This window comes from Callospermophilus lateralis, chromosome 19 (assembly GCF_048772815.1).
Source record: "Callospermophilus lateralis isolate mCalLat2 chromosome 19, mCalLat2.hap1, whole genome shotgun sequence".
NCBI lineage: Eukaryota > Metazoa > Chordata > Mammalia > Rodentia > Sciuridae > Callospermophilus > Callospermophilus lateralis.
Window position 1 is genome coordinate 26,776,291 of NC_135323.1, and position 17,956 is coordinate 26,794,246.

The following is a 17,956-nucleotide window of genomic DNA, read 5'->3' on the forward strand; positions in this document are numbered from 1 at the left end:
CAAAAAGTGAAGCGTAAAGCAACTCAGTGAGACCCTGTTTCTAAATAAAATACAAGAACAGGTCTGGGATGTGGCTCAGTGGTTAATGCCCCTGGGATCAATCCCTGGTACCAAAACAACAACAAAAAATAAAAACCCAGGACAAAACGAATCCTCCCAATGCAGTTATTTCCTTCTCATTAATGCAGAGGCAGCAGGCAACACTCCTGCGTAGCAGCGGCTGAGGAACAAGTACGGTGCTTTGTTGAGTATTTTAACACCATGGAAATGAGAAGACAAGAGACCCAGTTGGAGCAGAGAGAAGAAAGGCAACTTGAGGGCATAGTAAAAACTATTTTAATCCAAAGCACTACTACTTAAACCATCCCTAAATTTCCCTGGGGAAAAAAAAAAAGGCAGAAAGAGGGTGAAAAAGATAAGGGAAAAACTCCATGTGCTACTATCTCCATTTTTTATTTTAATTAAAAACATTCTGAAATTGACCAGGTCTATAAAAACTCATTTGCATAAAACTACAACTAGTGAACTCAAATAACTAGTACACTTCAGAATCAACAGAACTTGCCAAGGAATGGCCTTACCTTCCACCGTGACCTCAATTTCAGGAACCTTTGAGTTACTCCCAGGGCTCCGTGGTCTTTTGGGGGACTGCAATGCTGTAAAATAAGACACGATTACTTTTGAATATTGTTTAAAAAAATTATAGAAGGGGATGCTTTATAAAAGCAGAGTATTAAAATTCATACAGTTTGGTTCTTTTCAAAGAAACCTGAAGAATTAAACTGGTAGTGTAATCCTCCATTGAGTCTCAACAAAGCTGTGGAAACACGAATGAAGGAGGATTGCAAACATGACATTTTCAATGAAATGTAAAGAATAAAGAAAAAGAGAGAGAGAGAAAGAACAAGAGGAACATTAAATAAAATACCTAAATGACAAATAAACCAAACCCCACAAGACGGTGCATGCTCAAGTCTGACATAAGGAACTTGACAAGGAAGGTTCCAGAGCACTGAGCGCGGGGAAGAGCCACGCGCCTCTTACCTTTAGTGTTTACTTTGCCGGCCATTCCAGGAGGCAGGTAGGAAACGACCAGCTCAGGTCTGGAACGAAAAGTCAGAATCAGGACACAGAGTTAGATGGTGGGCCACAGTTAGTGTAAATGACCACGACCAGTGGTTCTGGGTGTGTGTGTTCGTGTGTGAGTGGTGCTGGGGACTGAACAGGGCCTTGGGCATGCAAGGAAAGCACCCAACAAACTGAGCTACAGCCCCAGCCCACGATCAGTGTTTTTGAAAAATAAAATTTAAAACTAAATTAGTTTCTTCAACCACTGTAGCTCTGCAAGAAGGTAAAGAAGAACTTGGGTCAACAACGTTCAGCCATCTTAAGATGTATCAGGAGCAACACAGCACATGGCATCCATACCAGGCAGTGGGGCACACCTGTCACCTCCCCAGCAACCACAGGCCCGAGGCTGGCCTCCAATTTTCAAAACAGAAGGAAAAAAAAAAAAAGATTTGCAGACAGGTGCACGCCTATAATCCCAGCAGAACAGGAGAGAAAGCAGGAAGATCGCAAGTTCACAGCCAGTCTCAACAAAAGTGAAGCCCTAAGCAACTCAGTGAGATTCTGTCTCAAGTACAAAAATAGGGGCTGGGGATGTGGCTCAAGCAGTAGCGTGCTCACCTGGCATGCAAAGGGTGCTGGGTTCGATCCTCAACACCACATAAAAATAAAATAAAGATATTGTGTCCACCGAAAACTAAAAAATAAATATTAAAAGATTCTCTCTAAAAAAAAAAAAAAAAAAAAAAAAAAAAAACCCACAAAAATAGGGGTGGGGATGTGGCTCAGCGGTCAAGTGCTCCTGAGTTCAATCCTCAGTACCAAAAAAAAAAAAAAAAAAAGAAAAAGAAATGGAAGATTTGCAGAGGAAATGGATAACGACAGGATTTCAGCCCAGAGCCAGGCTTTCCCAGCAGGGACTTCAAAGTCCCACACTTCTAAGAAAAAAAGTTAAGTAGAAATACTTTACCAATTCCAAAAAGGGCTGAGATAGCCAACAACTTACTTTTTAACAACAAACTTAATTTTATTGCTCCCACGGACAATCCTTTCAAGTCGCGGAATTCCAAACCAGGTGGGGCTTCGGAAGGGAATTCCTTCTGGCAAACCCTCCACATAGAGGAACTCCGGGTTGGATTCGAACACAGGGTATGGTACTTTCACTGCCTCTGTAAGTCCCAGAGCTTGAGCTGAAAAGAGCAGGAGAACGTTACTTGTGGTGGATAAAAACCTCACCTTGTTTTATTTGTGGCGACTTACTATGTTCTGCACATATTTAAGTCGCCACAAATATGTCCCTATAATCTACCCACATCCCCCTTAAGACTGAAGGTAATAGGCTTAGTATGCTGTGAAAATCTGAGAATCATCCTAAAACCTATGTACTTTCTAGAGAAGCAGTTTAACACTCTAAATCAAAAGGAGGACCACAGTTGTGCTGTCAATCAAAATGGCCTCTGCTCTGGGCCCAGCAGCGGCACCTCCCGCCGCAGGACTGTCCTCCAGGTGCAAGCTGGCTACTGAAGCACACAAGATGTTCAGGTCACATTTGTGCGGCCAGAGGCAGAGGACGCAAGGCTCCTCCTAAAGGACACAGCCACCAACACTAGGTATTACATGATGGACAGGAACGCCCAGGACACTCTAGCTCCCCACTCCTTACTTCCTTTCTCCATGACAGACAGACCCAATCAACTGAACACTCTTTCTTGTTGAGCCTCCTCAGAATCCTTCTCAAGACAGCGCACCAGGAAACCGCTGTCAACAAATCTAAGTTGAAACAAATGAGGAGACCTATTTGCCACACAGGTGTTAGCCAGATCAGAAGTAGAGACAGTGGGTCTGAGACTCCCCCACTCCTCCCTTCTCTCCCACAGTGACATGCGAGAACACTGCAGCCAAAAGAAATAATGATTTGCTTGGTTTATGTACCAAGTTTAGAGGAGAAATAAACACGATCACAAACTTCTGGAACTTTCTGTAGGTCCTGAACTTTTAATTCATTCAGAACATGGCCTTCATTTGTTTTTAAGCTCAGGAAGACATAACCAATGTGTTCTACTTACCAAATTTCAAATTAAAAATCTCTTCTACTTGCTTCCGTAGCTTGGTAATTCTAACATTCCAATCTTCTTTGACTGGGGAAAAAAAATTAGATCTAATTAATTAGATTAGATGTAGACATAGGAATGGAGATAATTTGTTTTCCATTGATGCCCTTAATTTTGGTTTAAAAACAAAAACCCTGGGTAGTAAGGAAAAGAAGGCTTTCCTGTATTTGTCAAACATGAGAAGTGATGCAGGAAGGAGAATTCAAATTTAAATTTATGTTGTAAATGACGAAAAACCTATTCTTGCAAGAGCGCTCAAAACTCATGGTTTTCTTAAATCCCTTCTTGGTGCTGCATCAGGACATGTACAAGATGTATCTGACTCTCACACGGGTCACCTTGGTATTCCCAAAGATGACTTCGAAAATTCAGGGACACCCAAGGCAAACTTAGGATTTACCTTGCCGTCCACATTCCTTTCCTGGCACATGGAACGCCACAGAAGACTGCACATGGCTATTTACAGATCCTTGACAATTGTCCCCAAACCACAAAAGATCTATAAAGTACCATCCCCTTTGCTGACATTAGGCAATAATAAACAAAAAGATGGGAAGGAAAAACACACTTCCTCCCCTGGGGCCTGGCCTCAGTCCTGCGCAGGGTGGGCACCAGGGGAGCTCACTAACAACGGGGCCCGAGGAGTGGGATACAATTCTGTGTGTGTTTGGTCCAACATGAAAAGTTACTGGCCACGTGGGCCTGTTGAGCAGATGCACTGTGGCCAGCTAGAACCCAAGACAGGCTCCAAGTGTAAAAGACCCCAGACTGTCAGAGGACACGTGTGTTACCTGTGTCCCGAGTGGAGATTACAGAGGGAAACACACCAATCTGGCTACAGGGAAGCACAGAATGCATGGGCAGATGCACAGGTGGCTGCCAGACAGCATCAGGCTACAGCAACGCTCAGCTGTCCACACTGCCTGTGCTTGTGCCCAGCTTCACAAGAGGCGCGGGCAGGGAGGCAGGAAGGAGGGCTCCACGGCTCTCCAAGATGGAGTCTAAGGGAAGGAGAGGGACGGACTCCGCACCCTCTTACCTGGAGTGTTGGTTCTTGGCTGAGTGACTTCAGTTGTACTATGAGTCAGCAATTCTGGTCTGTCAAAGTACGAATCATGTTATGACAGAGCATTTAGGAACAATTTAAACACCTTTCTCAGGTAGCTGTACACTGCAAATTATTTTAAAATATGTCTCTGCAGTGAAACAAAACCATTTGGGTACCCAGTTTTTCTTGTTTTTTTTTTTTTTTTTTCTGTACTGGAAATTAAACTCGGGGGCACTTGACTGTTGAGCCACATCCCCAGCCCTTTTTTGTATTTTATTTAGAGACAGTGTCTCACTGAATTGCTGAGTCTGGCTTTGAACTCTTGATCCTCTTGCCTCAGCCTCCAGAGCTTCTGGGATTACAGGCAAGCGTCACTGTGTCCAGCTACTAGTTCATTTTGAAAATAGCAATCTTCACACACTCACATGGAATTACACAGAGGTCTTCAAAGCCACTCTATGCTTAAATGTGCAAAATAATTGCTTTCCTCCAAACCAAGGCAGACTGCTATTTCTAAATCTTCAAGGAGCTATACCACAAAACAATTTCTCCCTTCTAACTCTCAGTCCCAATAAATACACACAACTACCAACAAGCGACAGTCTACCATTGCACAGTCCTTCTGTGAATAAAGATGAGCCAAACTAACCCTCGTCTATCAAACCAGAATGCTCTTTCGAAAGTGCAGACCCAAGCAATGACAAGAAGAATCTGTTCTAGACCTTTCATCGACTGTCACTGCATCCGTTGGCTTCCCTATGCTTATCGCCTGAGTCTGGATCCCAGTGTCCACTACATCATGCCCTTGGTGCCAGGCGTCACTCCTTCCATGCAGGACGGCTCCATGTAGAGACATGCAAGCAAGCCGACACCTCCCGTCTCCTTATGCTGTCTGGTGTCTGAAACACCCTTCTTCTATTCTGTATGCACCTGGAGGTGCTGCTGTTCTCACCGACTCCCCTGACCATGCTCAGGGACACTGAGTGCTCTGGTGTGTGCATATGCCTGTCAAGGGCAGGACAGACCCAGTTCTGTACATCTTGCACCAACACCTGCTGAAGATGAAGCTAAATGGCGTTTTCTGGTTTTAAATATAGAGAAAGAGTTCTACTGAAAGGAAAACAACGGCCCATCTTCATCAAATGCATCTTAGGAAACACTTTAAAAACCTGTTTCTGCAGATCTTACCTTTTAATAACAAATTTTATCCGATTGCCCACTTGAATGATTTTCTCCAGCCTTGGGATTCCATACCAAGAGGGACTTCTAAAAGGAATGTTTTCTGGTAGCCCTTCCACATAGAGGTCATTAGGATGCGCCTCAAATTTTTGGTACGGTACAGCCTTGGCTTCAGTGCTCCCCAAGGCCTCAGCTGAAGAAAATTAAAGCAACGTAGGAAACTAAGTTTGTGTGGAAGTCATATTTTAATACAGTCCCAAAGTATATGTATTTTCTGTCTTAGCAGGAACTGAAACGAGGGCCTCCCTCACATATACTAGGCAAGTGCTCTACCACTGAGCTACACCCCCAGCGGTTTTTATTTTTATTGTGAGACAAAGCCTCCAACTTGTGATCATTTCTCAGCTTTCCCAGCAGCTGGGACTGCAGGTTTACCCTAACGAGACCAACAATAGGAAAGTTGAATGTAGAGAGGTAAGAGGAAGGAAATCTGAAGAAAAGGAAGAAAAAAAGAAAAGAATTTTCAGCTAAGAACTGATGGGATGAAAAATAAAAACACTAAACTGAGACTGTTTTAGATTAAAAGAGGCACAAAACAAGTTTAAGCATGACCCTTGTTTAGATCCAAATTCAAAGCAAAAATATTTAAGCTATTTTCCAGATAAATAAAAAAACTCAATTAAAGATTGGATAAGCTGATACAGGAAATTGTTTTAATCTGGGGGTAGGAGCAGGACGGGGACTGGGCCTGGGGCACTCTACCACTGAGCCACATCCCGAGCTGTCCTCTCACTGTCACTCAGATGGGCCTCCAACCTGCAATTCCAATGCCTGAAACAGCTCTTGATTTTGTCAGATGTGACATGAGGAAATGTCCATGCTGCGTAGGCACACACGCAGAATGGCTAAGTGACAGGATGCCAGTGATCTGCTCTGTAATATTCATGCAAAGACAGAAGAAGAGGAACCTGGGACAAGAGAAGGAGATGTGACAGAATCTCAAGGATCCGTGGGACTGGACTAATGGGAATCTGGGGGTCACTGTGCTATTTCTCTCTACCTTTGAACACATAAAATTACAACTAAAAAGCATAAAACTGAATTTACTAATCCCTGCTCTGAAACCATGTACAGAGCTCTAAAAAATTCAAAGGATTTACATAACACCAGTACATATGGCCCTCCCTGCACGTGACACTGAATTTTCTGCACCTGGTAGTTTACACAGGGCTCACTGCATTTCTTTGTTCTTGGCCTGACTTAATTTCTTTCATCAAATTACCAGCACAAATAAAGCAGTCACTCAGGCTGGGATGGGGCTTTATGTGTGCCTTGCAGGCTCGAGACCTGGGGCTTGCTCCTCAACACAACAAGCCAAACAAAATCATTAGGAAAAGGTACTTATTATAATCACTCTACTATCTCCCCTTAAAAAAAAAAAAAAAAAAAAAATCCTAGGGCTGGAGTTGTGGCTCAGTGCTAGAGTGCTCATCTTGCACGTGTGAGGCATTGGATTCGACCCCCAGCACCACATTAAATAAAGGTATTGCATCCATCTACAACTAAAAAGATCTTCAAATATGCTATGAAAAATCTGAAGGTGAGTCAGACTCATCTCACTTTCCTAAAATTAGAAAGAAAAAAAAAAAAACATTGTATAATAAGCTTCAGTTGGAAAAAAATACACTTACCAAACTTTTTGCAGAAAAGTTGATCTACCATCTTTCTTAGCTTAGTGATTCTGGCATACCACTCTTCTTTGACTGTAAGAATAAATACATAAATTTTCTCAATTTCATGGCTTTAAGGGCTCAGACTGTGACGTATCATGATCAAAAAATGTCTTTTTTTCCTTTTTGTGACTAAGTCATTTCTTAGATGTCAGAGTGCTTCATTACTAAAGAGATGCTGACTGAGCAAAAAAAGAACCAATGAAACCAAGTTCAATAAAGCCAGGGAAAAACTGGTTTACTCAAGAATAAGCAAGACATTCTGCAATGAAAGTCCAGGGATGTGACCGCACAGGCAGAGTACTTCCATAACACCAGCTCCAGCCGTGTGGCTTCCATCTTCCACTCCTGCCCCCCTCCACTCCAGACAAAAGCAAACAAGAACATAAAGAAATACACTGAACTTCCTGCAAAGAAGGACGGGCTCACAGGGCTGCAGCCACCTGCTCTGAAAGGCCAGCCCCACAGGCCCAAAAGTGGTAGCCACACCCAGCCCTTCAATGAGGGGCCCAGGGACCAGGAGAGACCAGTCCAACTAAAAAAATGGTGGTGAAGCAAAACTCTGCCTCTCAAAAGTAGAACACGCAGGGTTCTTCAGTTCTGTCTACCCAGTAACGGGATGTCCCTCCCCACTGTTCACGATGGGCCACCATTGAGAAAGGGAGCTCTGGTTCTGGAGGACTCTGAAACACTTATGCCTGCGGTGGCACCCCGCCAGTGGCCGTGGTACCTTCCTTCCCCACAGGTGGCTCAAAGGAGAGACCAAGGCACACAGCCTTCTGCTGTCGCCAAGACTGGAGACCCACCTCCGGATGCGGGTTTGTCGAGCTGCAGGTCTTCCCGCGTGGAATTCAGGAGCTCGTGTCTGAAAGGCAGAGTGAGCAGTGAGGACCACCAGAAGCAGGTGGTGAGATGGGAACCCGAGTACATACGGACACCACGAAGGGTGGTGTCAAGAAGAAAAGACCTCCTGGACTCTGGGGCACAGTAAACCTAAGTTTCTGGGGTATCTACAGGATGAACAGAACGGTGACTGTAAAGTCTCCTATGGTGCCTTGGGGATCTTGTGTCCTCTCAGGAAAACAGGCACCTTCGTAACCCAAAGGCATTTTAATAAGCATTTTACAAAAATTTTAGGTGACATTATTTAACTTGGGGGAGGGGGTGCGACCAAGAGTCGAACTCAGGGCACCCGACCACTAAGCCATGTCCCTCACCCTATTTTATTTAGAGAGAGGTTTTTACTGAGTTGCTCAGCACTTCACCATTGCTGAGGCTGGCTTTGAACTCACAATCCTGCCCCAGCCTCCCCAGCCACTGGGATTACATGCGTGCGCTACTGCGCCTGTTGAGATCCTTTAATTTTATATTATTTTCAAGACTATCTACTTCTCAACACCTAACAACTGTTAACTAAAATTCTAAATATGTCAGAAATTCATATAGAATGATGTCAGCAGAATTCATAGTGTCTGAATAATATTAATAAACTGTGAAACAAAACATTTACTAAATTCTGAGATTAAAAAAACCCTACACTTTTAAAGCCAATGCTAAAAAATTTAGAGCTTTTCTTTTTTGGTATTGGGGGTTAAAACCAGGGCGCTTTACCATGAGCTATACCCAGAGCCCTTTTTTTTGTTGTTGTTTATTTGAGACAGGATCTCACTGAGTTGCTTAGGGCCTCACTAAATTTCACAGGCTAGCCTCAAACTTGCCATCCTCCTGCCTCAGCCTCCCAGGTGTGCACCACCACAAGCCTAGCCCTAGTTTTCCTTTTCATTCTTACTTCTACTATTTCGTTTATTTTATATTGTACACTCATATATTTACACATATGCTTTGAAATTTTTAGAACTAAAACTAAGACATACATTAGTATACCTAGCAAAAAATGGAAGGAAAGGACAATTATAGGCCCACTGGGTAGAGGCAAGTGTTTGAAGTTCAAAAGTCAATTGTAGCATACTGAGGCAATTCTTCATGCAGACCAACTTAAAAGTGGAAGATAAAACTACATACAGTAACTCAAACATTTATACAACCCTCGTGGCTCATGAGTGTCGATCACGTCCTAATGAGAACAAAGGCAAGAAATGGTGAAGTGCATGCGTCTTACTTCTTGATCACAAAACGAATCCTTTCCTTTGCAAGCAATATCCTCTCGAGTCGAGGAATTCCATACGTAGACGGCCTTCTGAAAGGAATTCCTTCGGGAAGTCCCTCTACATAAAGATCTTCAACATGAGACTGGAAAAGAGGGTATGGGATCGTCACCGGACCTTTGGCTTTTATTGCTTGAGCTTTAACGATAAAAAGAGAAAGGGATTGTGTCATTAAAAGACAGGGATCTGAGCACGCTGTAGAAAGTAATAATCAAACACACACTGTTCTTGGATGCCTATCATTTTATCTTACTCCTGTTAGTAAAACTGAATCAGAAAAAAAAAAGTCCATGAGAACTAAAAGAACACCCAGGAACCCATATTCTGTCCCCCTAACCCTAACCTAAGGCACTGCAGACGGAGCCAGACTTTCTGCTGAAAATGGAGGCAGAGTGTGAAAGGGAAAGGAGCACTACCCGCTCCTGGGGTGGCTGTGCCCGGAAGAGCAGCAGTGTGTAGAAGACACACGTTGTCTAAATGCTGTGGATTCACAAAGGATTTCTTTTATATAACAGGAGGGGAAACTTATGAAATGAAAAATTTCTGCTAATACTTATTTATTCAACAGTAAAATAATACAAGAGTTATGAAATGTCCAAAGCCTGGGAAATAGGAATAATCAGATAAGTCTCATTTTTCACTAGTATTCTGAACAGAAACCTATTTATTGAACATTAACTTTCAAGTGCCACGCCACACATGAGTGCCGAGGGAGATGCACAGCCCCTCCTTTGCTGATATGCTGAATCTAAAAAACACATTTACAGACCTGTGAAAATGTCTGCCCTAAAAAAACTGCCATTAATGTGGCTTTGAAATTATAAGATGTGAAGATTGTGATCGCAATTTCACAAGATTTGGTAAACAATTATTTTCCTTGCTCTATGCAAAATAATCGAATAAATCATATTCACAACAAAAGCTCAAAACGTAACCTCCGCTACACTTTATGGGAGCGGAAATCAATAACATCTTGTCAGCACCAAGCCATTCTACTCAGAATAGCCAGAACCGAGCATGAGAGCAGGGCAGAGCGCGGGTCATGGGCTTTTGGGCAGGTGCCATGTGCAGCACTCTTCGGCCTCAGACCTGCAGGGCAGGTGTGCCTTCTCCCTTCACAGAAAGTTCAGAGGGCAGAGACACTCAGGCACTGTCCCCAGAGCCTGTGGTCTCCTCACTGTGTCACATGGCTTCCACACAAAGTATGTCATGTGCATTCTGCTTTGAAATGGAGCAATTAAAAGCACATGCAAAAACAGGCTTGAAACTCTGACAAAGTGGGAGGAAAACTAAAAGAACCTTAAGGAAATAACTGAAAGCATTTCAGAAAAGTTAGCAAACTTACTCTTCATTCTAGATTTTCACTGAGCAACTGGTTTGTTGACCCTGACAAAGAAACAAATGTTGGGGCTGGGATCGTGGTTCAATGTGTGAGGCACTGGGTTTGATTCTCAGCACCGCAATCAAATAAATGAATAAGAAAAGAGTCTACCAACAACTAAAAAAAAATAAATAAATAAAAATAAAGAAACAAATGTTGAGCCAGACACGATGGGGCACGCCTGTAATACCAGTGGCTCAGGAGGCTGAGGCAGGAGGATCAAAGTCAGGGCCAACCTCTCAGCAACTTATAGAGACTCTGTCTCAAAATAAAAAGACAAAAAAGGGCCAGGGACATGGCTCAGTGGTTAAGCACTGCTGGATTCAAGAAAAACTATGTTCAAGTTTCTTAAGGTAAATAACAGCAATATAAGTTCTAATGCTACAAAACTTCACATAAAGAAATTCAATGGCAGCTGGACGCCATGGTGCAGGCCTGTAATCCCAGCAAGTAGGCAGACTGAAGCAGGAAGATCACAACTTCAAAGCCAGCCTCAGCAACTTAACAGAGATCTGTCTCAAAATAGGAAAAAAAGGGCTAGGGATATAACTCTGTGGTAGATTACTCCTGGGTTCAATTACCAAGACAAAAAAGAAATAAGAAATTAAATGATGCAGGAAAACATTATAATAGATTTGCAAGCTAAATTTCAATATATTGAGCTGGGTGCAATGGTGCACACCTGTAGAGTACCATCTATTTGGGAGTCGGAGGCAGGAAAATTGCTCGAGCCCAAGAGTCTGAGATCAGCCCAGGCAACTTTATAAGACCCCTGCTCAAAATAAAACAACAACAACAAAAAAACCAACTGTATTACAGAATTTTGCAGTCTGCAACCCTGGGTTCAATCCCCAGGACTAGGGGGAAAAGATAAAACACATGACATTTTTCAATGATTATTGCTTTTTTTAGATGAGCATTTGATATATACCATCTGGGGATAACAAATCGCTTTTCTTTCACCATTACATAAGAGTAACTACAGCATAAAGCAGGAAAGTAAAGTAGTAAAGATTCTGAAATCTAACAAACTTATTTATACATCAACAATAGAAAATACAGGCATCTCAATGAATAATGAACTTATTAATACAGCAGACCAGAAGCAGCTCGGGAAAACCATCTTCAAGTAACTTTTAAAATCCAAGACTTTGTCATGATATGTAAAGATATCCCCAAATGTGGATACTCAACATTTAAAAGAAATGTTAATAGGCATTAAAGGAAATTAAGAAATAAAGTTTCCACTATCCAGCCTCTGAAAGTGACCTCTGTAAATGACCTTGTTGGGGACAGTGTGTGAGGGAGGCAAGGCTCCAGGACAGCCCTGGCCATGCACTCCTCTCCCTGCAATGGTGAACACCAACGCCACTGTTTAAATACTTCCAACCAAGAATTAAAAGAATTCTTCCATTTAGACATACCGTATTTTCTTTCAAACAACTCTTCAACTTGTTTACGTAGATCAGTAATTCGCGCGTTCCATTTCTCTGAAAATTGAGAGGAACGGTCAGTATCAGATGCGCAGGTGGGTTCCACTGTGCCCTCCATGACCCACATCGCCTGCTCTGAGCCCACCCTAGAGCCTGAGTCTCACTAGTCCCTCGGGCTGCACTGCTTTCCCAGGGCTTCTCCCCCTTTTGTGGTTCTTAGAATGATTTCAAAAGGAGATTATAAGGAATGTTTTGAAGTTTATTTTCAAACCCCTTCCCAATGACTACCTCCCTATTTTAAAAGCCTTTCAGTTTCTGACAAGGAGGAGGTCAGAGAAGACCAGTGCAGTTAAACACCACAAGACAAGGGCAAGAGAGTAGGGCCTCCAGGGGACTCAGGAATCCTCCAGGGCGGTGCTAGCTGGGCGGAAGTAAGACTTGACAAGTGCGTAGCTGCGACTTCACAAAGTCTTAAAGAACATAAGCTTGAATAAATTTATGTAGACAAAATTCAATCTCCATCTAGTAGTTGTGACTTTAACAGGGGAGGATATTAAAGACATTGCCTCCAGGGCTGGGGCTGTGACTCCGTGTCGAGCACCTCCCCAGCATGGGCAAAGCCCTGGGCTCAATCCCCAGCACCACAAATAATAGATAGATAGAGAAATAAATGAATGAATGTATGAATAAAATGTTGTTTTCAAATCTAAATGAGATAAGCAATCTCTTTATTGGAAGTATGGCTCACACATACAATTCACCACGAATATTTTATTTAGTCCTTTAATCCACTGACTGGGGACTGGGGGCTGGTGTATTAGCAGGTGGTAGTCACACAAAACAAAAATGAAAATCAAGAAGTCAAACAGTCCTTAAATAAAAGGAAATTTTAACGCTAAGAGAAATGATTACTAAGTCATCAACAGAGTCTGCTCGCTGTGCTTAGCGCCAGAAGCTACATGCTTAAGGCTTCAGTGAACCCAACAGACTGGGCCCACTTTCCAGAAGAGACCACAGCGCTGCTGTCCCTGCTGAGGGCCTCCGCCTGTCACCACAACACAGAGCTGGAGAGGTCCTGCTCCACGGGAACCTACCGAAGTTGAACTCCCTCACTTTCCGCTTCCCGGCATTTGCAGGCTCTGCGACAGGCGGCTGTGGAGGCTCGTTGCTCTTTGGTCTCTTGGTGGGTGGAGAGTAATCATCATCTTGAGAAAGAAAACTGTCATTACTAGAGGAACGGGGTACACGAGTGATAGCCCAAGCCTGTCAACCTCTCAGCACCAAAGGCACGAGGCGCATCAAGAACCACTCCTAGGACCCCTGCCACTACAGATTTCCAGGCCAGGCCGCCACCTCCCACTCCTCTGGCGAGTGCACGGCTGCAGCCTGCTCCTCTGCCTTGCTAGTGTTTTTAGTTTGCTCCATCTGAGATGCCACATTATAAAATTCTCCATCTCCTCAAGTATTTTTCAAATGGCTGCCTAGAATCTTACTCTAGATTTTTCAAGAACAAGTTCTAACAGAGACACTCACCTAAATTTATCCAAACACAGCAGGAGGACAAATAAGGTTCAAATGAAAAATACTTACATTGAGTTTATAGAAAACCCAAGCATGTATCAACAAGGGAGGGTGGATTAACTGTATATCAAACACAAAATTTACAGGATGAAAGAAACAGGGCTATATTACTTATGAAACAAATGCTGGTTCACGCAACAAAGGACACATGCATAAATGGGCTATCAGATATGCACACAGATGGCTGAAGACACCTGTTGGAGGTCCATGCTAATTTCCTGCAGAGTATGTCTGCAATACCGGAGTCCTCCCTAAGAACCCCAGGCAACCCATGCCACTCGGAGTTCTATTTAAACATCATCTGTAAATCGTGAAGAATACCATTTTAATAACAAATATCGTACGTATACAGCGAAAAATAATTGCTGTTTAAAAGACAATCGCAATGACAAGAGGGTCAAATGTGGCAAGAAACTGCTTTAGGGCAGATGAACTTGCTCTCGCTTCACAACTACATGGGTGCAGACAGCGTGGGGTGATATGATCACATCCCACCACTACACACACAGTGCAGCCAGGACCACACTCTGGGGTAGTTACTGTCCACTAACCACGAGGTCAACTCTCAGAAATAGAAGGAATGTACATCTGAAGCAGGGCACAGTGCCACACACCTGTAAATCCCAGCAACTCGTAGGAGGCTGAAGTCAAAAGGATTCCAAGTTTGAAGCCAGCCTGGGCTACTTAATAAGACCCTGTCTCAAAATAAAAAAATGTATGAAGGGCTGGGGGTGTATCTGGGGGCAGAGTGCCCCTGGGGTCAATCCCCAGTACTGCAAGGAAAAACCTGCCCATCTAGCTCTATGTACCATGTTACTGCAGCAGCAGGCCAGCTGCAGTAATGTCTGTCTTTTTAAATCTCTCTTGCCACGGGAGAGCTTTTTCCCCCCAGTGGTGAAAAGGATTGAACACAGGGTCACTCTACCACTAAGTCACATTCCCCAGCTCTTTTTATCTATTATTTTGAGACAGGGTCTCACCAAGTTGCTGAGGCTGGCCTTGAACTTGGCTCTTCCTGTCACAGGCATGCATGTGCACCCAACCAAGTGCTGGATCTGAAGGGGAACCTTGAGTGGAGCTGAAAATTCTGGCACCTCTTTGCCCTGCGGCAGCAGGGAACACAGATGACACTATTGTCCTGCTCGCTGCCACCAGGCCTCCCTGTAATGCCAAAGTCACCTGAGAGTATCTGCCAGCTGTTAGAGTAAAAAAACGGTACCAACCCAACAGGCACCACATAAAACCCCACTGGAACCTAATTATGTGTCTGGCAAGATGAAACTGCTTTTTGAGGATGATACTTTTATTTCAGGAAAACATATTAATAATTTCCAACATTCTAAACACCTTGTTGAGGTGAAGCCATTTTAGAAACCCTGTTTCAAGGAAAATCAAGGAAAGAAATCTGAAAATAACTTAAAAATTACAAACCCCCAGTAAAGTAAGACCAGACTGTCCACATCACCTCAGTTGATAAACTACTGTAAGGATTTCAAATAGTCAAAGGTGATATAAATAGATTAAGTGAAAACATAATGGCAAATATGCTGAGTATTATTTTTAAGTTTAACTCTCAAAATATACTTTGAAAATTCAGGTCACAGGGTCCCTCACTTGAAATTTCGAGAGGAAACCTGTTTTCCTTTCTACAAGCCACTTGCACACCTCAGTTCCGAGCAGGAGCTCAGCCACCATGTCTGTGTTTGGCCAGCACTTGCTAAACAGTGTGACAGGATTTTGATGGCCTTCCCCGCCCCCCATACTAGGGATTTGACCCAGGGACACTCTCACTGGACTGGACTCCCCAGATCTTGTCATTTTTTATTCTGAGACAGGATATCCTTCACTGCTGAGGCTGGCCTCAAGCTGGCCATTCAGGGTAGACTTTCATCATAATCAAATTGTCAATTTTTTAACATCCAAACTTACATCCATTCAAAGTTAGAAAAAAAAAAAATTGGGTATACTGTGTCTTTTGAAAAAGTTAGAGCCACTGCACAGTTCAAATAAACAGATCCCATTTCTTCACACAAGCATCCAATTTAAAATAACTCACCTAAAATCCACATTTTTACATAAACAATTATGTATTCAGCAACTATTTAAAAGCTATAAAAATTTACAACACAAACTTTAAAATGCTGACCTACGCAATCTACCCCAGTAGCACTCCCGAGAAGCACAGTAACCAACCTACCTAGAACTAGCAAGGTACGCACTCACTCCTACCTCCACTACCCCCGCCTGCTGGGAGCACTTCTCTCTGTGCCCTGCGTGAATGCCACGGCCCCCTGAACAAGTTCTCTTTCTATTGTAAGTTACTCTGAGTGCCTTCAACACCGTGGCTATGTTTCTTGAAATAAGCAGCAGGTCCCGTCATTCCTCTTCAAAGCATGCCAACTGATCCACCTGTTTTGCCCACTGTTAAATCTTCAGCACCCAGTACACTGCCTGGCACATACAAGGTCCCCAATATTTGTGGAAAATTTAAGTGAACATGCCTAGTATAGGGCTTATTTATATGCAGCAACTAATTCTTTGACATTGTCAAAGAATGAATTCCACAAAAAGTTACCAGAGAATGACACATACCCACTGTCAATTGTAAATCCACCATGATAGCAAAACTCTAATACAACATTGACCCAATTTATTGTATGCAGCTTCTGTAAAACTCTCATCTGTGTATAAATAATTGGGTCTTCATTAAGTGACTGTCTAGCAGGTATAAAAAGAACAAAAATTTTCAAATGTTAAGTTCAATCACAGATTCTCTGATTGCTATTGTAATAACTGTAGGACATGTAATCAAATATATACGGAAGGATGTACGTACACAGTACCAGTATAATACCAGGACCTGGTGCCTGCCAAGCAAGCAATCCATCAATGAGCCACTCCCCTACCTCTTACGTACACCTTTAAAATAGACTAAAAATAAAAATTTCAAAGATAGTTGACATAGAGAGATGCAAAATAATTTAAAAAATAAATTTACTTAAAATCACTTAAAGAAAACAGTGTAAGAAAATAAAGACCTGGATTAGGCCATAGCAAAATGAACGCACTTGAATGACTCAGGATTATTAAAAACAAACTGCAATAAGGAAACCCCTTTGAAACCAAAAAGTCCCCTCTATTAGCTGAACCTAGAGTAAGTATATGGTAACAAGCCCTAAAAAGTACTAAAATTTGAGTCTGGGGTTGTGGCTCAGCAGTAGAGCACTGGCCTAGCCTGTTCAAGGCCCTGGGTTTCATCCTCAGCACCACATAAAAATAAATATTTTTTTTTAAATGCTAAGATTTTCTCATCACATATCACAGATATCAGAACTGATAGCAATCACAATGATGCTTATGAAATTGAGGCTTGCAGTCGCCCTGCCCCCAGGGGCCCAAGCTTGAGCTGCCATGTTTTCAAGGCTACCACTGACTCCAGATTCCGGTGGGTCAGCACAAAGAGCACACCCAGCAGAGGGCAAGAAGCACCATCTCTAGAGACACACGCCTGCACCCCGCAGAGCTGCAGCCCTGGCTGACTTCAAATGAGGCTAGGCAGGGAAACGCCAGGCCTCGCGTGCCTCTCCTGTGAGCTCACAGAGAAATGCAGGGAGAGGCAACAGAAGGGAGTGCCATCTCCAGGCAGCAGGGGCATGGTGTGCCCCTTAAGCTGGCCTCATTGCAAGAAAAGCATTTTTTCCTCTAAACATAATAGTATATGAGGAGTAATTTTTTCATAGCATTAAGAAAAACATATCAGTATTTCAATGCCTACGTTTTTTTCTATTATAAGGATAGACCAAAATTTAATTTTTTAAATACACATTTTTTAGTTGTAGGTGGACACAATACCTTTAATTTTTATATTTATGTACTGCTGAGGATGGAACCCAGTGCCTCACCCATGCCAGGAGAGCGCTCTACTAACTGAGCCACAACCGCAGCCCCCCAAATTTAATTTTCTGTGGCTATTAAATGGCATATACCATTCTGCAGTCATCTTTCTAGAAAGAATAAATTTACATACCAACCAGATGTCACAGCAAGTTATTATCTGACCTTCCCTGTTCACATTAAAACTTAAGTTTTACCTTCCTCAATGGCTGGCTGAAAAATGGCTAGTGATGTGACAAACAGCCCACATAGAGTTTACATGGAAACTGTATACAGGGACCAGAAAAATGTCACGGGTTTTTTGAATGTGAAGAATCAGCCTATACAGTAAAACTTGACTCTCCAATCACAAATTTGGATGGTAAA

At 42.8% G+C, this 17,956-nt stretch overlaps 1 protein-coding gene across 7 annotated transcripts in view; it reads right to left on the bottom strand.

Moving 5' to 3' along the window:
* Nucleotides 1–17,956, bottom strand: part of Gtf2i (general transcription factor IIi) — an 88,504-nt gene that overhangs the window by 15,326 nt on the left and 55,222 nt on the right. For all 7 annotated transcript variants that reach the window (XM_076839932.2, XM_076839936.2, XM_076839935.2 and 4 more), the window contains 11 exons: nt 13,210–13,320; nt 12,107–12,172; nt 9,256–9,439; nt 7,943–8,001; nt 7,098–7,169; nt 5,416–5,599; nt 4,219–4,277; nt 3,135–3,206; nt 2,075–2,258; nt 1,045–1,103; nt 582–656 (listed from right to left, as the gene is read on the bottom strand). In XM_076839932.2, the coding sequence (XP_076696047.2) occupies nt 582–656; nt 1,045–1,103; nt 2,075–2,258; nt 3,135–3,206; nt 4,219–4,277; nt 5,416–5,599; nt 7,098–7,169; nt 7,943–8,001; nt 9,256–9,439; nt 12,107–12,172; nt 13,210–13,320 (1,125 nt within the window). The remainder of the gene's footprint in view (nt 1–581; nt 657–1,044; nt 1,104–2,074; nt 2,259–3,134; nt 3,207–4,218; nt 4,278–5,415; nt 5,600–7,097; nt 7,170–7,942; nt 8,002–9,255; nt 9,440–12,106; nt 12,173–13,209; nt 13,321–17,956) is intronic.